This window comes from Panicum virgatum, chromosome 9N (assembly GCF_016808335.1).
Source record: "Panicum virgatum strain AP13 chromosome 9N, P.virgatum_v5, whole genome shotgun sequence".
Taxonomy (NCBI): Eukaryota; Viridiplantae; Streptophyta; class Magnoliopsida; order Poales; family Poaceae; genus Panicum; species Panicum virgatum.
In genome coordinates this window covers 52,983,615-53,007,101 of record NC_053153.1, presented here as the reverse complement: position 1 = coordinate 53,007,101, position 23,487 = coordinate 52,983,615, and the positions used below count along the sequence as shown (strand labels likewise).

Genomic DNA, 23,487 nt, shown 5'->3' with positions numbered 1-23,487 from the left:
TTATCAATTGCAGCTTCAAATTTTTTAGCAAGGCTCTGAATAATAGGCTGATTAAAGTTATTAACAGGCTGATCTCTCCAAATCAAACAGCCTTCATTAAAGGCAGGTTCATTCTTGAAAGTGTGGTGTCAGCACATGAAATCATTTATGAAATTGCTCGTAAGAAAGAACCGGATATTATCTTGAAATTAGATTATGAAAAAGCATATGACAAAGTTAATTGGGACTTCCTCATGGAGGTCCTAAAGTCTAGGGGTTTTAGTGAGAAATGGACTGCTTGGATCCTTAAGTTGACCCAAGGTGGCTCAGTCTGTGTTAGATTGAATGATGAAAATGTCCCTTACTTCTCTGTTGGAAAAGGCTTGAGACAAGGAGACCCTCTGTCCCCTTTGCTCTTTAACTTAGTGGCTGATGTCTTCACTAGGATGCTCATTAGAGCAGCTAGCCAAGGGATTATCTGTGGTTTACTCCCTGATTTGTATGAAGGGGGTATTATTAGCCTACAATATGCAGATGATATAATTTTATTCTTACAAAATAACCTGACTCAAGCCTGTCACTTCAAATGGCTATTAGCCTGCTTTGAAAATCTGTCAGGTATGAGTGATCTCTTAACCATGAATATGAATGAAGAAGAGGACTTGGCCTTAGCTAGACTCTTCTGCTGCAACTTAGGCAAGTTTTCTAATAAATACCTTGGGGTTCCCCTGCATTACACAAAACTTAGAAGAGAGGACATCCAGCCTGTTGTTGACAAGTTGATTAAAAGAATTGCTGGCTTGAAAGGAAGACTCTTATCTAGTGCAGGTAAACTGACTGTCTTAAATTCTTGCCTGGCCAGCATACCTGTCTATCCTTTATCTGTAATCAAGTTTCCAAAATGGGCCATTGAAAATATTAAATCTCACATGACTAATTTTCTCTGGAATGATCAACATGGTAAACATAAATACCATCTCTCCAATTTTCAGACTATAGCTCAAAGGAAAGAGTTTGGTGGCTGGGGAATAACTAATCTTGGTTGTCTAAACATGTGCCTCCTCTCTTCTTGGATCAACAGATATAATCTCTCTGATAATGCCATCTGGAAGAAGATTATTGACCACAACTATAACACCCAAAAACCAAATATTTTTTGCTGCACTGAAATCGGTTCCTCCCCTTTTTGGAAGGGAGTTCTTTGGGCCAGCAAGGCGGCACAATTAGGAGTGAGATGGAAGATTGGTAATGGGAACTCTGTTAGATTCTGGGAAGATCAATGGTTTGGAAATAGTAGTTTATCAGTTCAGTTCTGGGAACTTTATGTCCTGGCTGAGCAAAAGAACATGACCATTGCTGAGCTTTGGGATGGTGAAACTCTAAAAATCTCTTTTAGACGAGCTGTCTCACCTAGACTGTTTCAACAGTGGGAAGAGTTGGTTTCAGTGGCTGAGTCTATTTCTTATATTGATGATTGTGATGCCATCATTTGGACTTTTGATGGTAGCAGCAAGTTCTCGGTACAAAATCTATACAAAACCATTAGCTTCCGTGGAGTGCAACCTGTTTTTACACCTAGTATTTGGGGGATTTGTGTCCCCCCTGTTCATATCTTCCTCTGGTTACTATCAAACAACAAGATTCTAACAAGGATGAATCTCCAGAAACATAGACATATGGATGATGTCTCCTGTTTGTTTTGTACTGAACAGGAAACGGTATCTCACCTTTTCTTTGATTGCTGTGTTGCCAAAGTTCTTTGGATTTACCTTTCTGAGATTTTTCATATTTCCCTGGGTGTTAATTTTGAATCGGTTGCCCATTGGTGGGTTAGTAATAGAAAATATAAGGTTATGAATTGTTTCTCAGCCGCATTGATGTTGTGCTTATGGAAATTCCGTAACGAAATGTGCTTCCAGGGCAAAGGTTGGAAGGGGGAGAAGATTATTTTGCAAAAGCTATGCAACATGGTGAAAAAATGGCGGATCCTTTTCTCAGAAGGGGACTTGGAGCTACTGGATCAGGTACTGACAAGCCTCTACTCCAAATTGGCGCAACCTCTCGGCCTCCCCAACGTGCCCCAGTACTCGCCTACAAGATCATTGCCGGGGAACGGATCAAGTTTGGAGACATTTCCTGGGAGAGCCTCTATCAATGCTCTATGGGTGAACGCTGAAGATGATGGATTGTCTACCGAGGAGTCCATTTGCATTACTGCCTGTGCTTCTGTCCTACCTATCTGTGCTAGTCGTAATCGTTTAGCTACTCTGAACTCTAGTGGGCGTGCTTCGAATATGCCATGAGGATGTACGTCTACACTGCTATGTTTTGGACATGCTTTGTTTCTCTGAAATAAAGCGGGGGAACTTTTTCTCTAAAAAAAAATTCAAATTGTTATACGAGGTTTAAAAAAAAGGGCAAATAAATATAATAGAAAAAATAAGAACAGTTGCAAGACTATTTGATTCTAGACTTGCAGTACGCACCAGTTTGGGAGTTTTGCTTCAATAATTGCTCATTGCCAGCTGCATATTGTCGCCATCTTTTTACAAACTCAAAAAATAGTATAGTCTAGTTTACATCTAAAAAATACCCTACATGCGGATAGGTATGGAAATTTTGGTGTCCCAAAACCAGTATAGTTTCGAGATATGAGCTACCTGATATATTACAAGAAATACATATTTTAGACATACGTAATCGCTCAAAAACTGTACGTAGAAAATAACTCCAAGAAAATAGGTCATTTGAAAAAGACTACAAGGTTAAAAAATGCAACACTAACTTCTAGAACATGTGTTTAACTTTCTAGCTTAAAAGGCTATGAGAAGTTCGAAAAATTAAAGGCATGTTTGATTTGGGGCCACAGATTGCCACCGCCACACAGCACCTGTCACATTTTGTGCCGAGCTTTTTCTACGCCATAATCGTCACGGAACAGCACAAATAAAAACTGTGGTGGTCACATCATGAGGTAAGCAACCAAACATCAAATTTTTTTCTCTCGTGGCTGCCTAACTTTTGCTGTGGAGAGCTGAAAAAACAGACAGGCCCTTAAAGGTGTGTTTAGTTGGTGAAAAAATTTGAATTTTGATACCGTAGTATATTTCATTATGACTTAACAAATAATGTTTCATTATGACTTAACAAATAATGTTTAATTATTAATTAATTAGGCTTAAAAGATTCGTGCTAATCAGATAGACTGTATAATTAGTTATTTTTTAAATTATATTTAATGATTCATGTATGTGTGAGAAGATTTGATGTGACATTGTGCAAATTTTTTTAAAACTAAACAGGGTTGATTGTTCTGTTTCCTTCAGATCCCCCCACCCGCCCGCGACAAAACAGACCGGCGCAACAGTCCCGCCCCGCCGGTGCTCCACCTGCCCGGTGGTGGTGCACCTCCTGGCCGCCTGGCCGCCTGCCCCTCTCGGGTGACCTTCCCTTTGGGCCCCTCTTATCCTCCGGGCGCAAGCGGAAGCGAAGGAAGCCCCGCGCCTCTCCACTCGATTCAGCAGCGGCGCAAGTGGCGGCTCATCGGCTGTGCGCGAATCATGGGGCCATCGGTGGCCGGAGTTGTCGAAGGAGGGGTTGGGGAGTGGGGACGGAGCACAGGTGGTGAGGTAACTTTAGGTGGCGGCGATTTTGTTTTGGTGGCCGGAGCCGAGGGAATTTGGGCGGCGGAGGAGCTCCAGGCGGTGGGGAAAACTCAAATCCCTGACCGGGCAGTGGTCGGTGGGGCCGGGGTGGTGTCGAGGCGGTGGTTGGTGAGGTGAAGTGGGTGTGGGCTTGGGCGTGGGCGATTTGACAATGGTGGAGTAAGGCCGGAGTATTTGGCCGGTGAGGGGAGCTTGCTCGGCTCGAGCAGGCGCAAGCGCAAACGTAGGAGCTCTCCCTCCCTCCCTCCCTCTCTCAAGTCTGAACAGAGCAACACAGCAAGCCGTTCCGCTTGATCAATTCGAGCGAGCAGGAAGCAGCAGGTCCAAATTTGGATCACAAGAGTGCACCAAATCCACCAGCGCTCGCCTCCTCTCCGCCCGTGCTCGCCTCAACTCCGCCGGCTGAGGTGCTGCCGGGCCGGCGGCCACTAGGCGGGAGGAAGATGAAGATTATGACAAGCGGAAGATTATGACAAGTGGGGTCCTCTTGTCACTGACGAGAGGGAGAGAGTTGATTGGGGTGGACTGGGTCCGCTCTTTAGTGTTTCTAAAAAGGTACCGTTATTTCACGGAAGGGCAAACAAAAGATAAGATGCAGAGCATACATGGAATTAAAGAAGATTGGGTTGGTTGTTACTGAATTGTATAGGAGTGAGTTCCTTTCGTACTGTCCGAACTAGTTCCATCGGCCAGTGTAGTAAACCAATCCAAAATCTCCTGATCTACCTTCCAGTTTTATGGGTCCAGAGTTGAGCTTCGAGTCCATGCCACGATCAATCGCCAGATAAAACACAAGGCCGGGCACTCAGCAAAAAGGTGCTGTACTCTTGCCATTTGTTGGCATGTCACTGTCCAGCTGCAGGCAGCAGAGGGACCATCATATAGGAAGTGCTTCTGAGAAGTGGGAGTGCAAGAGGTTGTTCATCTCCAAATCTGTTCGGCACCATTGCTGAAGCTCACAGGGTGCCATGGAAGGAGCAGCAGATGAGAGGCCACTGATTCCTCATCTACCCTCACAGGTGATTTTCAAGCACCTTACCAAGTTACCATGTTAATATTGTTGTTCACATAGCATAGTTGAACTTTAGTTGGTCAGAAAGACATGGAATTCTTGTTTACCTGCAACTTTTCCTATGCAAGAAGACACACAGTAACTATGGCCAACCAGTTACAGTCTCGATACTATTAATCTTTCAGGATGAAGAAGGTTCGCTTTATACTAGCGATGGAACGGTTGATGTTAACAATCAGCCTGCTCTGAAGCGAACCACGGGGAACTGGAGAGCGTGCTTCTTGATCTTAGGTAGCTTTTGTTCAGCAGATAAGTTCTTCCAATTGCATAACAGATATCACCATACTGAGGCTTGATAATGTGCTAGGTACCGAATTCGTCGAGTGCTTTGTCTTCTTCGGAGTTGCAAAGAACCTGGTCACCTTTCTCACGGGTGAACTCCACGAGAGCAATGTCGATGCCGCGAAGAATGTGTCTACCTGGATCGGCACTTGCTTCTTCACACCAGTCATCGGAGCCTTCTTGGCCGACACCTACTGGGGAAAATACTGGACACTAGTAATCTTCCTCTCAATCTACACCATTGTAAGTTGCAACAGGCAAAGTATATCAATTACAAAATTTGTAGTATGTGGCCATTTCCATCTGCAACTCTGAATGGACGGCTTTCTTCTGCCAGGGTATGCTAACACTGACAGTCTCAGCATCATTACCCCTGCTTATGGGCACAATACACAACAATGGCATTCGTCATTTCACGGTGTACCTGGGGCTCTACCTTGTCGCCCTTGGCGAAGGTGGCATTAAGCCCTGCACCTCTGCCCTCGGTGCCGACCAGTTTGATGGCGCCGACCCGGTGGAGAAGGTCACCAAGGCCTCCTTCTTCAACTGGTACTACTTCTCCATCAGCATCGGTTCTCTGCTGTCCGGTACCGTGCTGGTCTGGGTGCAGGACAATGTTGGGTGGGGAGTGGGGTTCTTGATCGCGACGTTGCTCATAGTGTTTGGGCTCGTCGCTTTCGTCGCCGGTCGGAGGGTGTACAGGTACAAGAAACTGGAAGGGAGTCCTCTGAAAAGAGTCACCCAGGTGGTCGTTGCAGCTGTCAGGAACTACAATTTGGGGTTGCCTGCAGACTGTTCTGCTCTGCATGAGGTGCCTTCCCCAACTCGACCAAATTGCAAGATTCAGCATACCCCTCAATTCAGGTACTTCAGCTAGATCCAAGCATATCAAATTATTGTTGGAAGTTGGCATCCACGAAGTGTTCACCTGCTGCTAGTTAAGATTAGTTGCACGTGCATTTCTACATACTACGGTACCCATCACATCGATCTTCGGTCACATGCATGGAGTATTAAAAATAGTTAAAAAATAACTAATTGTACAGTTTAACTCTGCAAACGATGAGATGAATCTTTTAAATCTAATTAGTCTATGATTAGATATTAATTGTCAAATAGCAACGGAAGCGCTACAGTAACAAAATTCAAAAAAATTCGCGAACTAAACAAACAAGGCCTAAACACGACTGTTCCTCCTGTAGTTTTGGTGCCGCAGGTCAGGGCTTGGAACACTAAATCCAGAAAACAGAGTCCTCGCTGAGTAAAATGCTTTCAGAGATACACACAATTTTTTATTTGAGCGAAAACACACACAATTGTGTACTGGGAAGCTAGAGTTTCGCCCCTTTCTCGATTTTAATTGTAACTAGGCGTATAGCCCGCGCATTTGCGCGGCTAGTATTGAAAATTCAAAAGTTTGCATGTCTTTGTATCCTTACTTAAAGATTATACTATTTTTTTACCATATATTACCATGTTCATTAGTGTAAATTATGTCTTATTGTTGGTTAAACAATTCAAATATGATCTACCTATCATAACAATTTGATTTGTTGAGCTTTAATAATATTATGCATATAATTATTCTTATTTTCTTTTTATTTTGATTGATTGTTGTTAACTTTAGTTTTTATTAATAGTATATGTTTGTAATCGATACATAGCTAAATGATATTTTATATTTAATTTTTTATAATGGCATTGGTGGGTGATTTGTCATTAAGCACAGGAGTATTTTAGGCTAATTTTTATTATAATGACAGTGGTGGGTAATTTTTATTTTTCTATTTTTCTCTGATTAATGTGGGAATTTTTAGGTTTTGAGAGCGAACGTGGAGGCTCCGTTTGTTGGCCAAATAATAAGATAATAGATGCATTGGGTTGAGTTTTATATATAAGTTAACTGAATCAGCAAGACGTCACCTGGCACAATGATTGACATCTTCGTGTTATTTCTTTTTTTTTGAAGAAACAATCTTCGTGTTATTTCACGAGCCTGGTACATAAATACAAAATTAGTGGCTGAATTTCCTTCCGAAAATATCTGCTCTAATTAAGACATGTCACCTTAACATCGTAAAAATTGGAAATCACCTCACATTTGAACGCGTCTCCTGTGCTCCAGATTCTTTGACAAGGCCGCCATCGTAGCGGCATCGTCGGACGAGAAAGGCGTAGAAGTGTCAAAGAACCCATGGAGGCTCTGCACGGTCTCTCAGGTTGAGGAGCTGAAGATGCTGCTCCGGATGTTCCCCGTATGGGCATCAATGGTGCTGTTCTTCACGGTGACCGCGCAGATGTCGTCAACGTTCATCGAGCAGGGCGCGATGATGGACAACCGCGTCGGCCCGTTCACGGTGCCGCCGGCGTCCCTGGCGACCTTCGACGTCATCAGCGTCATGGTCTGCATCCCCGTCTACGACGCGGCGCTGGTGCCGCTGGCCCGGCGCGCCACCGGCAAGGAGCGGGGCCTGTCGCAGCTCCAACGCCTCGGCGTCGGCCTCGCGCTCTCCGTGGTCGCCATGGTGTACGCGGCGCTGGTCGAGGCGAGGCGGCTGTCGCTGGCCCGTAGCGCGGCAGCCAGGCAGCCCACGATGACGAGCATCATGTGGCAGGCGCCGGCGTTCGCCCTGCTCGGCGCAGGGGAGGTGTTCACGGCCATCGGCATCCTCGAGTTCTTCTACGACCAGTCGCCCGGCGGCATGAAGAGCCTGGGCACCGCTCTTGCGCAGCTCACCATCGCGGCCGGGAACTACCTCAACTCGGCGGTGCTCGGTGCCGTTGCCGCCCTCACGACGCGCGGCGGGAAGCCCGGGTGGATCCCGGACGACCTGAACGAGGGGCACCTGGACTATTTCTTCTGGTTGATGGCTGCTCTGGGCGTGGTGAATCTGCTGCACTTTGTGCATTGCTCCATGAGGTACAGAGGCAATAACAACAACACAGCCTTGTGAGAAGCATGCGTCAATCTATGAAACCCCGACAACAAACCATCTGCAGTAATTCCTCCAAGCCCACACTAATAGTAGAATACACAAACTGCCATCTGTGTGACTGTGTCCATGCATGCCGGGTAACATGATTTCTGGTTGGATTCAAGTCAAATTTTAACTTTGCTTTTGACATGTTCTAGTTTGATTGAGTTGTACTAAGACTAGTCTCAGTGGGAGTACTATCATGAGCATTAAATTTGCTAATGTGATAAAATTTTTATGAAGAGAGAGATGATAGAGTGTCATGGAATGTGAGAGGAGTGTCATCACCATGACACTCCTCCGGCTCGATTACCTAGTTTATGCTCTTGGTAACTGTGTCGATGACACTCCCACTGAGACTGGTCTAAAACTATGGAAGGTTCAAGTATAGGATTTGGATTTGAGCTGTCTGATTCGATACTTATTCAGCATTGAGATTAAATCACCTACTAAGCAAAAGCACATTTGATTTGTCTCGGGTGTGAAAATGCGTCTTGTTTCAAACCAAATGGTCAATGATATACACATTTGAGTTTGAGGAGTGAACCAGAATTTCATGATAATTCGAGGGAGTATGCAAGGAACATGCCTCATTAGACTATAGTTCGTGAGTTTGGTCATTGTGTGAAAATATGATCATGGTACTAACAGATATGTCAAGTGAATAATATTAGGTTCTAAGAATGAAGTAAAAAGCCCTAGCAGAGTGTTGACGACCAAAATTGGCAACAAATCGATCAGCCTAGACCAATCGGTCTGACCGGTATTTCCAGGCAGTCTGACCGGTCTAGACGCTGTAGCCGATCCGGCAGAGGCCGACCGGTCTGGCCGGTAGGTCTGGGTGGCCAGAGCGGTCCACGTAGAGTCCGAGTATAATTAAAAAGTTTTATAGATTTTGATATGTAAAAAGATTTCTTGCGGAGCAAGATCTCCCTTCCCTATAAATAATTAAATATAAAGGACCACGATCGATTGAGACATCCAATCGATGAAAAACAAATCAATCTATTATGTTTCATTACTTTTTATCTTCTCCAAATCCAAGCTCTTCCAACCTCTGTATCTGCTGTTTTTCCTTCATCTCAATGACGTTCGAAGGTGTTCTAGATGGCCTGCCGACCCAATAACTTGCTTGTGCTTACCCTGACGGGGTCCCTTCCGGGCAAGCGTTTGTTGGATCTTCGCTGGGTTACTCGACGAACCGGTCTGACCGGTCTCGAGTACCGGTCTGACCGGTCCCGACTACCGGTCTATCCAGCCTACGTAGGAGGTGCTGTAGCAAGCTTCTCCTCGCGTCGCACGTGCTAGTGCGATCGTGTTGGCCATGAAAGGCGTCAACACTTTTTTGGTGACTCCTCTGGGGAGGAAGATCTTGGTTATAAAGACCAATTTAATCTATCCCAAATAAGATGGGCTCCAACATTGAAATCGACAAGGACAATATCATCCTCATGATGTTCGACCATCTTCCTGAAGATATTCGCCAGATGTTGGAGGAGCGCAAAAAGAAGCGTGATGAAGATCTGCAGGCAGCGCTTGCAAGCGTTAAAGTCGACTGATAGGGCAAAGTCACCAAGGTCAAGGAGATCGTTTTCGCTTCTGTGCATCTACCGAGGCAATACCCAATGTGAGTGATTCATCTTCTGGTGTTACCCTCGAACAAGTTAAAAAATTGTTAGCTGAGCGGGATGTTCATTGTGTTAATTGGCTTAGTTCTAGAGAAAGGGAAGCAGCTGTTAAACAACCAGAAATAGCCAATGACACCCCACCTGTTTCTGCTGCTATTACTTTTGAAGTTCATACTTCTCAACCATCGGAAACATTACCTGTGAGCCAACCACAGTTTGGAATGACGTTGAATTATTTTAGTAGCTAAACATTAACACCTACTAATGCCATGGTTGCTCAGCCTACAAATTCTGATCCTATTGCAAGGATCCCTAGTTTGGCCAAACTGTACTTATACAAATAGCACACCACCAATACCCCCCACAGATACCATGGCACCTATCGGTCCTATTTCAGATGAGATGTTTGACCGATATGTGTAAAGATGACAAATCAGGCAAAGACCGGTCAAACCAATTCCTCAATCTGGTCAGACCGGTGCAGCCCAATCGGCCCGACCGGCCTCAGTAACTGGTTAGATCGGTTCTCAGCACCATGCATCTAATCCACATAGCCAAATTCATCAAGTAATTTTGATAAAGTGCTTGCTGAATATAAGAATGATTTGGCTAACATGCTTAGAGAATTGGAGTAGATGTTAGACGTAGAACTCGTACATATAAAAAACCCTATCCTATTTCATTTGATTCGGTTCAGTATCTTGCTGGTTTTAGGTTGCTTGATTTTGTTAAATTTAGTTGGGGAGATAGTAAGAGTACTTTTGAGCACATTAGTCAATATCTTGCATAATTAGGAGAAGCCGGTTCTATAAGCGAATTGAAAGTGCGCTTATTTCTTTTATCTTTAATTGGAACCGTTTATTTACCTAATTCCATTAGCCCATGGGAACAATTAGAGCAGAAATTTCATGAGCACTTTTTCTATGGGCATAATGAGCATAAGTTGTCTCACTTAACATCGGTTAAACTGATGCATGATGAATCTGTTAATGATTACATAAGAAGATTCTGTGATACAAAAAACCAATGTTTCAGTGTAAATATTACTGAAAAAGATCTAGCAGATTTGGCTTTTATTGGTTTATGCTCTCATATCAAAGAAAGATTAGAGGACTATGACTTATTTATTGTTACTCAGGTCCATCAAAGAGCTTTGACGGTAGAAAGCTAAAACAAAGAGTCTCAATAAAGTCATAGGCATCATAGTCCTGATATGCATGCTCTCGAGTGCAGTTCAGATTAATCGGATGATGAGTCGAAAGAATTTTATGCTGCTGAGTTCGTTTGGCCGTCCCAAGCCAAATCTTATGCTTGTTCAGCTCTTAAGCCGACTCACAAAAATCGGCAAGAAGAGAAGTTTACTTTTGATGTATCCAAGTGCGATAGAATATTTGATGAATTATGTAAGAATGGATACATGAAGATGTCGCATACCATACCGCCGCTCGAAGAATTAAAGCGGCGAGCTTATTGTAAATTTCATAATACCTTCTCACATGCCACCAATGATTCCAATATTTTACGTAGACAAATTCAATCGACAATAAATGAAGAATGATTGGTTCTTCCTATGATGCAGGTGGAACAGAATCCTTTTTCTGTACATACCCTCGAGTTGAGGAATCCCAAAGTGTAATCATTGGTGAAGTGAAGAACGATTGGTTCTTCCTACGATGCAGGTGGAACAAAATCCTTTTCCTGTACATACCCTCGAGTTGAGGAATCCCAAAGTGTAATCATTGGCGAAGATAGGCTTGAGAAGAAGGTGATACACAAGAAGACCCCTCAAGCGCAACAAAGGCTTCAATGCTAGGGGGCAAGGCAAGGAGACCGGCAGCAAGCCAACCGGTCTAACAGGTCCCAGGGTCGATCTAACCGGTGTGCTGACCGGTCTAACCAGTGTATCCAGCGAGCCTGGAAGTTCTTCCAAGGCCAATAATAAAACAAGGTCGAGTTTTGAGGAGTTGCTGGCCAAATATGAGAAGAAAGGGGCAGCTCAAAAGCCGAAGAGGTGGCTAAAAAAAAGTTAAGGATGCAAATCCAACGTCGGGGCATCGAGAGCAATTGGGTTCTTATCCACATCAAGGTAACTTTGTTGCTATGCCTTATTCGTTTGATGGGCTGGTTGCTCTCTGGTTTTGGTCGTATCCTTGCTATTATGCGCCTTTAGATTATAGTAGGATGCATATGCAGTCATATTTCATTGAATATCCTTCTATATATCCAAGTTGTGGTTCATCACAAAGACCGATTATTGCTAGCAATAATCCAATCAAAAGAGATCTTGGTTGCAGCAAGGAGGGTGAGAAGAACCTAAAGCAAAACTCAAAATATTTGTCTCACTAAAAAAAGGCTACAACGGATGCGCAAGAAAGAATCAGTGGAGCAACAACCTGAGTCGCACCAGCAAGGCCAGTCACTCTAAAGAAAGTATGGCGACCGAAACAGATTGCTTCATCGATAGTTGGAGTTTAGGCAAGTCATGGACGATGCATAGTTTCATCGCCCTTACAAGCAATATAGGGATGATGTATTGTTAATCATTGTCCTTAGACAATTTTGGTCGAGAAGATTATTTTTTGGCAAGCAAGCTTTGCCAAAAAAATAGAGAGGCATATGTTGATTACCAAAATTGGTAACAAGCCGTTCAGGCTAGATCAACCAGTCTAACTGGTATTCCCAGGCGGTCTGACCGGCCTAGACGCAGTAGCCGATCCAGCAGAGGCCGACCGATCTGACCAGTAGGTCTAGGCGGTCAGACCGATCCACCTAGCGTCCAAGTACAATCAATGAATTTCGTAGATTTAGATCGTAAAATAATTTCTTGCAGGGCAAGACCTCCCCACTCTATAAATATAAAGGGCCTTGACCGATTGAGACATCTATTCAATAAAAAATGAAGCTACTATCTTTCATTACTTTTTATCTTCTCTAGACCATAGCTCTTCCAACCTCTATATATACTATTCTTCCTTCGTCTCGATGATGTTCGAAGGCATTCTAGGTGGCCTACCGACCCTAGAACAACCCTGCCTGCGCTTGCCCTTACGAGGTCTCTCCCCGGCGAGCGTTCGCTAGAGCTTCGCGGGTTACCCGACGAACCGGTCTGTCTAGTCCCGACTACCGGTCTGACCGGCCTGTGCAGGAGGTGCTACAGCGAGCTCCTCCTCACACTACATGTGCTAGTGCAATCGTGTGTTAGCCATGAAAGGCATCAACACAGAGCAAGAAACAAAGATAGAACTCAAAGAGATAACTAATTGGATGAGTTCAACCGAAATTAGGCGACCGGTTGAACCGATGCTATAAAAAATGGGAGTGTCAGTGCATTGGATCGTGTAATGCTGAGGCAAGTGAAGAAATGACCAACTGACAGGTTAAACCGATGGCATGAAAATGAACAGGTCGGTGCATTTGGCTATGCAAGTGAAGGCCAAGTGAAGAAGACCCAGTGCGACCGGTTAAACTGATGGCTTTAAGTCAAGACACATCATTGCATTGGCTGTATTAATGTCCAAAGAGCTAGTTTGGCTGCAGAAGAAGCCTTCATGACCGGTTAAACTGACACTATGTGGGTCCAATCGTTGGTGCAACAACGGCAACAACAGGCGCATGTCAACGGCTACTTGCTGGGCTATGATGACTGGTTGAAACGACACCCCCATGCAAAGGCATCACTTCAACCAACACCTATGGTGTTTTTGCTAGTCGTTGGGGGCAACAACTCTTTTGAGTTGGTGTCCTATATATACACCGCACCTCAGGTCACTTGAGGTTGCTGGAGGCCAAAGAAGCTACACACACATTGAAAAATGTCTCTAAGCCATCAAAGAGCAAATATCAAATCCTTAGGCTTAGCACATACTTTTTGAGTGTTAGTACTAGCTTGACTCTTGAGAGAGTGAGAGATATCAAGGGTTGTGTCTTGTATGCTGTGCTTGAGTTAAGCTCAAGCTTGTATCTCGGTGTGCCGGCCCCTTGGAGCTGTGGTGGCTCGTCGGCAAGTCTTCAACCCTTCGGCTTGGTGTGGAGCGGCGTTGACGGTTTTGTGCGAAGTATGTGGAGAGCCCCAACCTTTATGGAGAAGCTCCTTAGTGGAAAGCATCATCAGGGTGACCGCAAACTTGGTGCGAGCCTTGGTGGCCTAGCCATTGTGGCAAGTCAAGGGGTTCCCGAAAGAGACTCGGTCGCCGAGAAGCGATACTCTTAGTAAGTGCTTCAATAATGTGGACTTGGGGTGGTTTAGTGCCTATCGATACCACGGGATACATTCTCACGTCAAGACTTTGCTTCTCTTCATCCCTCCTTTACGTTTCCATAACTCTTACTTGCAACTTGTGTGCCTTTACCTTCTTAGAGTAGCATCAAGGTAGAATTGGTTATAGGTTGCGAAACTTGTTTTGGGATGAGGGTTTCATGCTAGAAGAACCAGACATCTACATCTACATAGTATGTTTCATTTTATGTTTTGTGCATTCTAGTTGGAGCCATAGGATAAGGTTTTTAGTTTGCCTAATTCACCTCCTCCCCCTCTTAGGCTACAAGCACCAATGCCTTTCACTTGGTATCACATCTGGGACTCACATCTTTCACAAAGAAACACCAATTTTGTTGACAAATTGTGAAAACCAACTCATTGGAATGCATGGTTAGGCTTCACCGCCTAGTGAGTTAGCTCATCAGGGAAGGGACGGATACCTTAGAACCCGCTCCACAGTTTGACAACACGGGCTTCTGACGTTGGAAGGTCTTAATGCAAGCCTATCTCCAAGCTAAGGGCCTAAATGCTTGGAGAGTAGTGAGTGAAGGAATGAAAAACAATGGTCAACAAGAGAAGCAATATGATGTTATTTATAAATGTATTTTGTTGTGTTCTCTTGATGACAATGTGTTCAATTGTGTGCTTGCATGTGAAAATGCTAAAGAGCTATAGAAGACTATCAACAAAAACCATGGTGGCACAAAGTATGTGGTTAATAGCTTCACTCAACTTGATCATGGAAATGCCGAATCTATGCACTCACGATTGAATGTTCTTGTGAATGAGATTAATTCCTTAGATGTGAAGCAAATTGGAGAAGTGGAACTCATTCACAAGATCCTTCATGCTCTACGAAGGACGGACTATGATTTGGTGACAACAATTCCCTATGAGAAAAAGCTCAACACTATGAAACCAAATCAAGTCCTCAATAAGGTGACCGCCCATGAGCTTCACAATAATATCAAGCCAAGAGCACCACCTTCTTCACCAACATATAGTGCTCTTGCAAGTAAACAAGCAAAGATATTGAAAAAGATGACAATCAAAGGAAGCTCAAGTGAAGAGGAAGAAGAGGATGCAAGCGAATGCCCCTCAAGTGATGAAAAAAGAAGAAATGAACCCTGGCTTCTCAAGCAAGTCAAGAAAATGAACAAAAGCTTGAAGAAGATCAACTTGATGGGGTACATGGTCTTTCTCAAAGATGGGCGTCATTATCAAGGGATGAAGGTTGAGAGAATCAAGTACAAGAAGAAGAAGAAGAAGAAGAAAAAGAAGAAGAAAAGAAGGAAGGAATAGAAGCCCCTAGGAAGAAGCCCTCACGACCTTTGGTGAATGGGTAAGTGGTGGTGAAGAATCAAGCACAAGCTCAAGCGATGAGTCAATCAAAAGGTTCACCACCCGCATCAACAAGGGTGCTTCATCATCATCAGACATGTGCCTTATGACCAAAGGTATGGAAAGCGAAGTAAGTAATGATGACTCAGACTCTCCCTCCTATGATGATATTCTTGATTTGGTCCATGAGCATCAAAAAGTGATTAAGAAGCAATCTAAACAAATCAAACAACTTAGTGCTCTTGATGAACTCAATGCTACCCTTGTCACAAATTATGATAATTTATTGTGCAAATTCAAATTTCTTAGCAAGGGGCATGAAGATCTCAAGTTAAAAATTGAGAGCATTTAGAATAAAACTAATGACTCTTTGGAAATGGAGCAATCTATCCCGTGTACAATTTCAATCTCTAAGGTAGATGCTTCAACTTCTTGCATTAATTAATTAATGAATCTTGCTCTAACCCTTGCAATGAGAAATACTTTGAGAATATGGCTGTAGAATCATGTTATGATCTCATTGCCAGGGAAAATGATGAGCACAAGCAAGAAGTAGAAAGGCTAATGAATGTCTTGGCAATGCTGAAGAGCAAGATCATTGTCCAACCTTCTCAAGATAACCGTGAAGAGATGGTGAAGTAGCTTGAGAAGGGTGCAACTGTGACTTGCTTCAAGTTCCATCAACAAGGCCATAAGTCCTACAAGTGCTCTCAACTGAAGAAGAATATTCCGGATGAGAAGAACAATAAGAACCCCACCATCAAGAGTTCTCTCATCTACACCAAGCCCAAACAGAGGAATAAAATCAAAAGCACCTCCTATGTTATCAAGAAGAAGAGCAATGGTAAGGTGGTTGCTCACAAGGTTGGAAAGAAGGACTGGAGTTGGAACCACTCCATTTGGGTGCCTAAGGAAGTCATCATCAACATGAAGAGACCTCGAATGGTGTGGGTTCCAAACTTGAAGCCCAATATCGGCTTCAGGGAATATGGAGATTTAGCTCACAAGTTGATGAGAAGAATCAAGCTAAAAAGTCAAGTTCACTTGTTGGACATTTGTTACCCAAGTCCCTCATAAGGTAAAAAAATGTAATGGCAGCTAGAGTTCAATTCAAACATCATGTAGCTCCATTGCTTTGTTTAGGATGTTTTGCATTCATTGCGTCTCCTAATGTTATCTACATATGGGGGGTTGCTTGTGTCTAACTGTAACCCAGGAGCAACCTAGATGGTTTGATAAGTGTGTAGAAAACTACACGTGGTTCACTTTCATAGTACATGGACTTCATGAGGTATGTGTTTCATTTGTGTACCATGAACACAAGCTATAGCATAAACTGCCCGTTGCTGTCAAAACAATGTACATAATTTTGGTGGTGATTCAAACACTAAATGCATATATTTATGGGGAGTTCATCCTATAGTTTGTGATTTTGGAGACTAACAAGTTTACAAACCTATCTTTTGTAGTCTCTCAATGGTGCAATCACTCTAAGAGAATATTGTTCACTCTCAATGTGAATTAATAAGCATGATTATAGAAGTTATTGTGCTTTTCATGCATATTGAGCCATGCTCTATCAAACTTAAATTCTATATCTAAGTTCACAGGCTATGTGTTCATACATTTGCTCACCTTGGTGTACCAAATTATCATTGCTCAACTTCCTTCATTTGGTATCAATCAAACTTCTTTCAAGTGGTACAATCAAGGTAACTAACTAATCCCCAGAGGTATCCAAGGTTCTAACTTTTTCAATCGGTATATTTGTCAATTCTTTGTATATTTAGAGCTACCTCTGTGCATGATATGGTCTAGGCTTTCTTGTTCAAAATCTAGTTGTGCACTTGATTGTTTACATTATCAATTTTTGCACACACTTGGAAAGCTTCGCTCATGTCATGCTAATTTCTTGAACTTGTGATCCACCTTACCGAGTTTTCAAATAATATCTTCAATGATATCATACTATTTGGATCATGATTCATGGAGCTACTTCCTAGGCTACTAATTAACTTTTCCCTTTGAGCTATATTGTTTTGCAAGACCTTTTTGGTTATTTGAATCCAAAGGGGAAGAAATGTGGATCAAAGCAAGTGAATCAAGAAAATATTGGGGAGAAGTTGCAAATATGAGGGAGAAGCAAAGGGAGAAATCATGGACTTAGGGGGAGGCCAAGTCAAGATTGGATGGTGGTAAGCATCCAAGCAAGTGTAAGTGGTTGAATTTGTCAATTCGTGCAAATTTATGCTTGCTTTGATTGTGTTGTCATCAATCACAAAAAAGGGGAGATTGTAAGGAACATGACCCCATTAGGCCATAGTTTGTGATTTTAGTGATTGTGTGACAACATGATCATGGAACTAACAAGTATGTCAAGTGAATAATATAAGGTCCCAAGGATGAAGCAAAAAGCCTTAGCAAAGCAAGAAACTAAGATAGAACTCAAAGAAATGCCAAATTGGATGAGTTCAGTAGAAATTGGGCGATTGGTTGAACCGACACTAGGAAATATGAGAGCATCGGTGCATTCGACTGTGCAATGCTGAGGCAAGTGAATAAATGGCCAAGTGACTGGTTAAACCGATGGCTTGAAAAATGAATGGGTCGGTGCAGTTGGCAGTACAAGTGAAAACCAAGTGAACGTTGACGGTCGTTAAGTACAAAATTTAACCATCAACTAAACTCATTAATAAAGGAAAACTATACGCCTTACTCGCATACTTGTATCACTAACCTAGTTCCATAGCTATTTTGGAGATTTCATGATTTAGATGAGCAAGAGTGAAGTAAGATGAAAACACGATGAATACGCCACAAAATTACATAGAAGATTGCTTCCGCCATCATTCACTTACAAGGAGGGCCCACCTAGCAGAGCAAACGGGCACCACGCAATATGCATAAGAGGATAAGGTTGAGGCCCCACCTGTTAGCCTGCCAGAGGAAGATAAGGCCGGGGGAGGCTCAGCGGGAGTCGGCCGACCACAGGGTTCAGTCGAACCTGGACGGCCTTGTGGCGGAACCACCCGAAATAAACTGACTTGAGTGCGCTAACCATCATTGCAAAGCAACTCTGATCCAACTCGCACAAACCACGGCAGTTCCTTGAGTAAACTCTCAATTAAAGCCACAATAACCGGGATCGAATAAGCAACATCTCACACGAAGGCGAGCCCATACAGTACAAGAACAAGCATCTCATACATCACAGAGTTTGCAGCGGAATTTAATTATTTCAAACCACTTTTGAAAAAATAAGACAAGCACTAAAGAGTCTTATACTACAACAGTTCCATCAGAGTACCATTATTGAGCGGAAGGATAAAAAAACACGATAGCTAGCGAAATCAGAATATCTCGATGAAGCCCGTACGAGACATCAGTCAGTAGGAGCAGTATCAGCTTTGGCTAAGGGATCATCTCACTCAACAGACCAACCCGGTGGTAAAGTGCACGACCAAGTCAAAACCAGCAATCATATCCTCAAAAGCATCACCTGAAAACAATGCCACAAGCAAGGCTGAGCAACTAATACTCAGCAAGGCTTACCTGTCAATAGATATACTTAGTCCACTTTAATTAGACATGCAAGGCTATAAAGCTCTGGGGTTTCTTTTTGTTGAAAAGCAATAAAGAGTAGGTCCTTACAGTCAAATTTTATCTTTCTAGATTCTATTTTTAATTTAACCAGTTTAGATGAGCATCTATTTCTAAACAAGCATGGTAGTGAAAACATTAATCATACAACAGTATTAATCATCATCATATTCTACTTTTTACTCTATACAGTAGAAATGTTAAGCAGTCCCAAACCATGAGAAGCGGCTGATTCGAATCGAGTTTCTTAACCTTGCAAGGCAAACCTAATTCACACGCATGAGGAACGAAGTCACCCACATGACTCTTCTCTTTCTTTCCAGTACGTGGATCAGGGTGTCCCCCCCTCAACTACAGAGTACGGCTACTCTGCACCCGCATGTTGCGCTCATCCTGGACAAAGGTCCAGAAGAGAGTGGAAGTCAAGTCCACTCGCTGGTCCAATCTGGTACTTAAGATTACCAATTACCATATTTCTCGGCATGTGGCTAGTACTTTCAAAAGCTTAACAAGTGTGCCACACACTGCGACCTTAGCATTCTTCCACTATACCGACAGGGTCACATCCATGAACAACAACCCATGACCCTGCCGGTCAACCTTATATTTTACAGTATGTAGTATGAAGTCAGAACCTATCGTCTCGCGAGTGGCAGGAAATCACTTGACTTTTACCGGCCCTAATTAGCGGAGCATCTAGTCGAGCTTAACAAAGGGTAAGCAATGCATGGGAACCTAAAATCATGCATCTAAGGTTACAACCAACTCCTGGAAACTGAAATGTGCTGATAAATAAATTACAACATAGATTGCATATACTCAAAAATAGTAGGTATTTAAATGCACTAGGGCTTGCCTTATTGGGCACTGTTAGCCTTGGGCTCTTCCGAATGTTGGGCCGAGTCTTGATTCACTTCAGTTAGATTCACTTGAGATTCCGCGTGCTCATTCTCGTTTGTAGGCACCAATGTAGGTACCGTCGGATAGATGGACAATTTCTATATGAATGCACAAATGCTCTTTGTTACAATATAGTACAAATTACATTTCTTTCCTTCATGATAAAGTTGCAGTCCAAAATAAGATACTTTTCAGTGGTGAACTTAGTTAGCTTAATTTATAGGGCAATCGTTTATAGAGTAGTTCTTATCTTGACTTTACTTCATAAAGTGAACTGTGTGGCTGTTTTTATTTCCAGTTAATATTCATAAGGATATTTGATAATTTCATTTCATAAGCTAGGAACAGTTTTTGGTGCTGTAAATTTTATACAGTGTAGCAACCCTGAATATGAAGTAGTGGTAAATTTTTCAGCTAAAAACAGTAAAGTATCTAGGTACGAAAATACAGTAAACAGAGTACTCTAGTATCAAAATGAAATTATACAGAGCAATCTACAACAGTTATGAAGCTCAAAAATTTACACAGTGCTCTACACAGGATGTCCATCATATTGTAAATTTACCACAATTTTTCTAGGCATTTATCAGGAACAATAATTTAGACAAACATAAGTCACATATAACAAAATTAAAATCTACAGAGAGCTCTAGGGGTGTTTCTGAGTCTCAAAGTTTTACCAAATCCTACGCTAAAAATGAACATTCTTAAGTACAAATATCAACAGTTGTATACAACAACAACTTTAGTATTGCATTTACTTATCTTAACACATGCATAACTATTCGAGCTAGATTCTTGTAAACAATAAATCCTAAACTTTTTTGTGTAACCTCTATATAAATTTATCATGCTTATGTGCAAGTTTCACAGTTAAATACACAGTATAACTACCAGAGGAAAAATAACAAGCTAAACAAGGTGATATCATGAGCAAATAATATCTCTGTTTATACTCAGTATTTGCCTCCCAAACTTTGCATCCAAGATTAACTACTCAAGAATAAGTACTGGTATAATTTTCAGATACTACAACTATTTAACAAGATATAGTGCCATTTTCTAAAGATTAAATCATAAATATAGTTACACAGTTCCGAAAATAACCAAACTTGTGCATTGGGGGTTCATTTAGTACTCTCAGATCATGGACAAAGTTGCATGCACAGTACTATAATAGAACAACCATAAATAATATGTGAAACATTATACTAGATCTAGCAAGACACAAGTTTTCATCTAGTTAGCAGTATCCACAGGTGCTCAAAATTTTACACCGAGCAAAGCATGGAACAAAGGAACTTCTAGCCAAAAATCAGATCTAGTGGATGAGTAGAACTTCTAGAACATTTATACGCTAATTAAATTTGATTTATAAACCAAGCTAAAAATATTTGGATTCAGCGAAAGTTCATGTTGACAAAGTTGTAGATTTCAGTTCAAGGATTCCAGGACAGATTGATTTATATTTTTAGGATTTTTTTATGAATTGATATGCATTTTCAAAGTTCTCTGAAAAGGATTCTAGTGTTCATGTATGTTTTGCATTCAGACCCCTGGAAAACCAGATTTTATTTACATTTAGGTCCCTCAATGGGGGAGCTCGAACAGAGCTATCCCCGCCGACGATGTTTCGGCGAGGAGAGTCCACGACGATGCGTTCTGAGGGGCAAAACAGCTAGAGGAGGTCCATGTGCACCTTTTGGTGCTCGGGGTCGGGGCTGAGGTGCCCGAAAGAGGGGTCGTCGGCAACGTGCGGCGGTGGGTCGGAGTAGGTCGTCGACGGTGAGGCTGCTCTGGTGACGCTGGGTGCCGAACTTCGAGTGCCTGAGCTTCAGTGGGATGTGGGGAAGGTTTTGGTGGGGTTCAATCAGACAATGTGCATCGGGGATGGGCTGGCCACAGCGAGCGCGAGCTCGCAGGCATAAATGGCAGGCAGAGGAGGGGGAAATGGGGGTCGCGCGACTCCGGCAGCCCTGGGTCTCTATTGATAGGGTAGGTGTCTTACGCGCACTGGGGTAGGCACATTTGGCCCGAGAGACGCTCGACGGCAAGGTGAAAGGCGTCGGCGGACGTCGGGGGTGGCGTGGCGGCCTGTCGCGTTGTCCAGGACACATGCCATGCGGAGGACGTGCCAGCGTGCAGCGGTTTGCCTCAAAACTACGGGCCACTGGCCCACTTGGCCAGCCAGGTGGCGGGGCGCTATTGCCGGCGTACAGACGCCGTGAGGGAGAGAGAAAGGAGAGAAACAGAGAAGCTAGGGACTCTTCTGTAATTTGTGAAATTTTTAGGGACTGTTCTATAAACCAAAATTATCTCCTTCTCCCTGGCCTCAAATGAAAAACTTTTGAATACAAGTTTTGTTTAGTTATTCAAGATCTACACCTTTTGTCTTAGGCACTTTTTCATTTGAGCAATGGTTTTTGAACTATTTCAAATTTTCAAACATTCATCAAAGGGCTTTATATTTCATGTATTTTTTAACTAAAATTGGGCCCACTTCCTATTAGGCACATGCTGCTAAAGGTACTAGAATTCAGTTTACATTATTTTTGTGAGGTGTTTGGCACATGAAATAGAGTTGCAAATATTTTTCCTTTCTATTGCAATATAAGTCCATATTTTTTGAGTTCATTTTTAATTTATTTTTTGGTGTCCTTTCTATTGCTTGTCCTCACATTAAATCACCTAGTTGTTTCATTTTGATTATTTTTGCCTTTTTAAACACCTAGGGTGTCACAGGCCTCCCGTCCATGTGCATTTCGAGAAGTAGCTGCTGAGTCACTTGATCACCTTCCATACTTGCATTTGGTGGGAAATTGACCTCCAGTAGTATAAATAGACCTCTCCTCCAACCCCCTCAACACACACACACACACACACACACACACACTCTCTCTCTCTCTCTCTCTCTCATTTGTAGAGTAGGCTAGTGGAGCTAGGCTATTATTTTCCTTAGCGAAGCGAGTCATCCTCGGAGTCGTTGAGCGATCCTCGGCTTGGTATGGCTTTGTATTCATCTTGTCAGTACTCTGTACATAATATAGAGCTTGATCATGCTTGCTATGCTATCTTATAGTTTATCAATCCATGTTTCAGTTTATCATGAGTTGTGTGACGGATATTGTTAGGTCAGATGATACGGGTATGGATACCGGTTTGTTGTGCCTTCGGGCTTGCTCTGGCATTATGCTCGTCCATCCTGAGGGTAGGAGTCCTAGGGACACTGGAGTAGTGACCTCATACACGGCCGTGGTGCTCGGGTATGCAAAATCCATAGGATATGACCATGCTCCACGGTTTGACTAGGGTAGACGGCAGGTGGTGACAGTCATGTCCATTCGCCGTAATAGTTGTGTTGCGGTTAGCATATTCCCCGACGTTCAGGTTCAGTATAGGTGTTCATGCAAAGAGGTAACAGTCCTAACAGTACCTGGGCCGGGACCTTCTCCCCATTATCCCATTATCCTGACACCTACAACCCTAACCAATGTTCTAACATGGCCTTTGCTTTGAATAGTTACACTAGGAGCCTCTAACCTAGTCTAAACTCCAGCTAACTTAACATAGGATAGTTTAGTTCTTTCTTTCTTTTATTCCTTCTTCCTTGAGTGTGGTTGTGTGATGTGTCACATTACCCTGTTTATCTTTTTATCATGACTTACCCCTGTCAGAGCTGTGCCTATTACTTAAGGAACATTGCCATGATTATTACTAAGTACAGTACCTCTGCCACTGCCATCCTTTGGGAAAATATAAATAATGATATCCGAATACTCACATGTGA

General features: G+C 42.8%; 1 protein-coding gene across 2 annotated transcripts; it reads left to right on the top strand.

The window, feature by feature from the left end:
* The first annotated feature begins 3,336 nt into the window (after window positions 1–3,336).
* On the top strand, window positions 3,337–8,389 carry LOC120688200 (protein NRT1/ PTR FAMILY 8.3-like). Of its 2 annotated transcripts, XM_039970388.1 has the most exons (6): window positions 3,337–4,663; window positions 4,842–4,947; window positions 5,024–5,241; window positions 5,336–5,547; window positions 5,701–5,862; window positions 7,124–8,389. In XM_039970388.1, exons 1-6 carry the CDS (start codon window positions 4,613–4,615, stop codon window positions 7,950–7,952), a joined length of 1,578 nt encoding a protein of 525 aa, XP_039826322.1. In that variant the 5' UTR covers window positions 3,337–4,612; the 3' UTR covers window positions 7,953–8,389. The 2 variants fall into 2 exon arrangements, with proteins under 2 accessions (XP_039826322.1, XP_039826321.1); XM_039970387.1 differs by having other exon boundaries at window positions 3,338–4,663; window positions 5,336–5,862.
* Window positions 8,390–23,487: the final 15,098 nt, after the last annotated feature.

Coding starts and splice junctions, on each gene's coding strand:
- LOC120688200 (XM_039970387.1), top strand. CDS start 4,613: ATGGAAGGAGCAGCAGATGAGAGGCCACTGATTCCTCATCTACCCTCA. Junction 4,664..4,841: donor TTCCTCATCTACCCTCACAG/GTGATTTTCAAG, acceptor TTAATCTTTCAG/GATGAAGAAGGTTCGCTTTA. Junction 5,863..7,123: donor CAGCATACCCCTCAATTCAG/GTACTTCAGCTA, acceptor CCTGTGCTCCAG/ATTCTTTGACAAGGCCGCCA.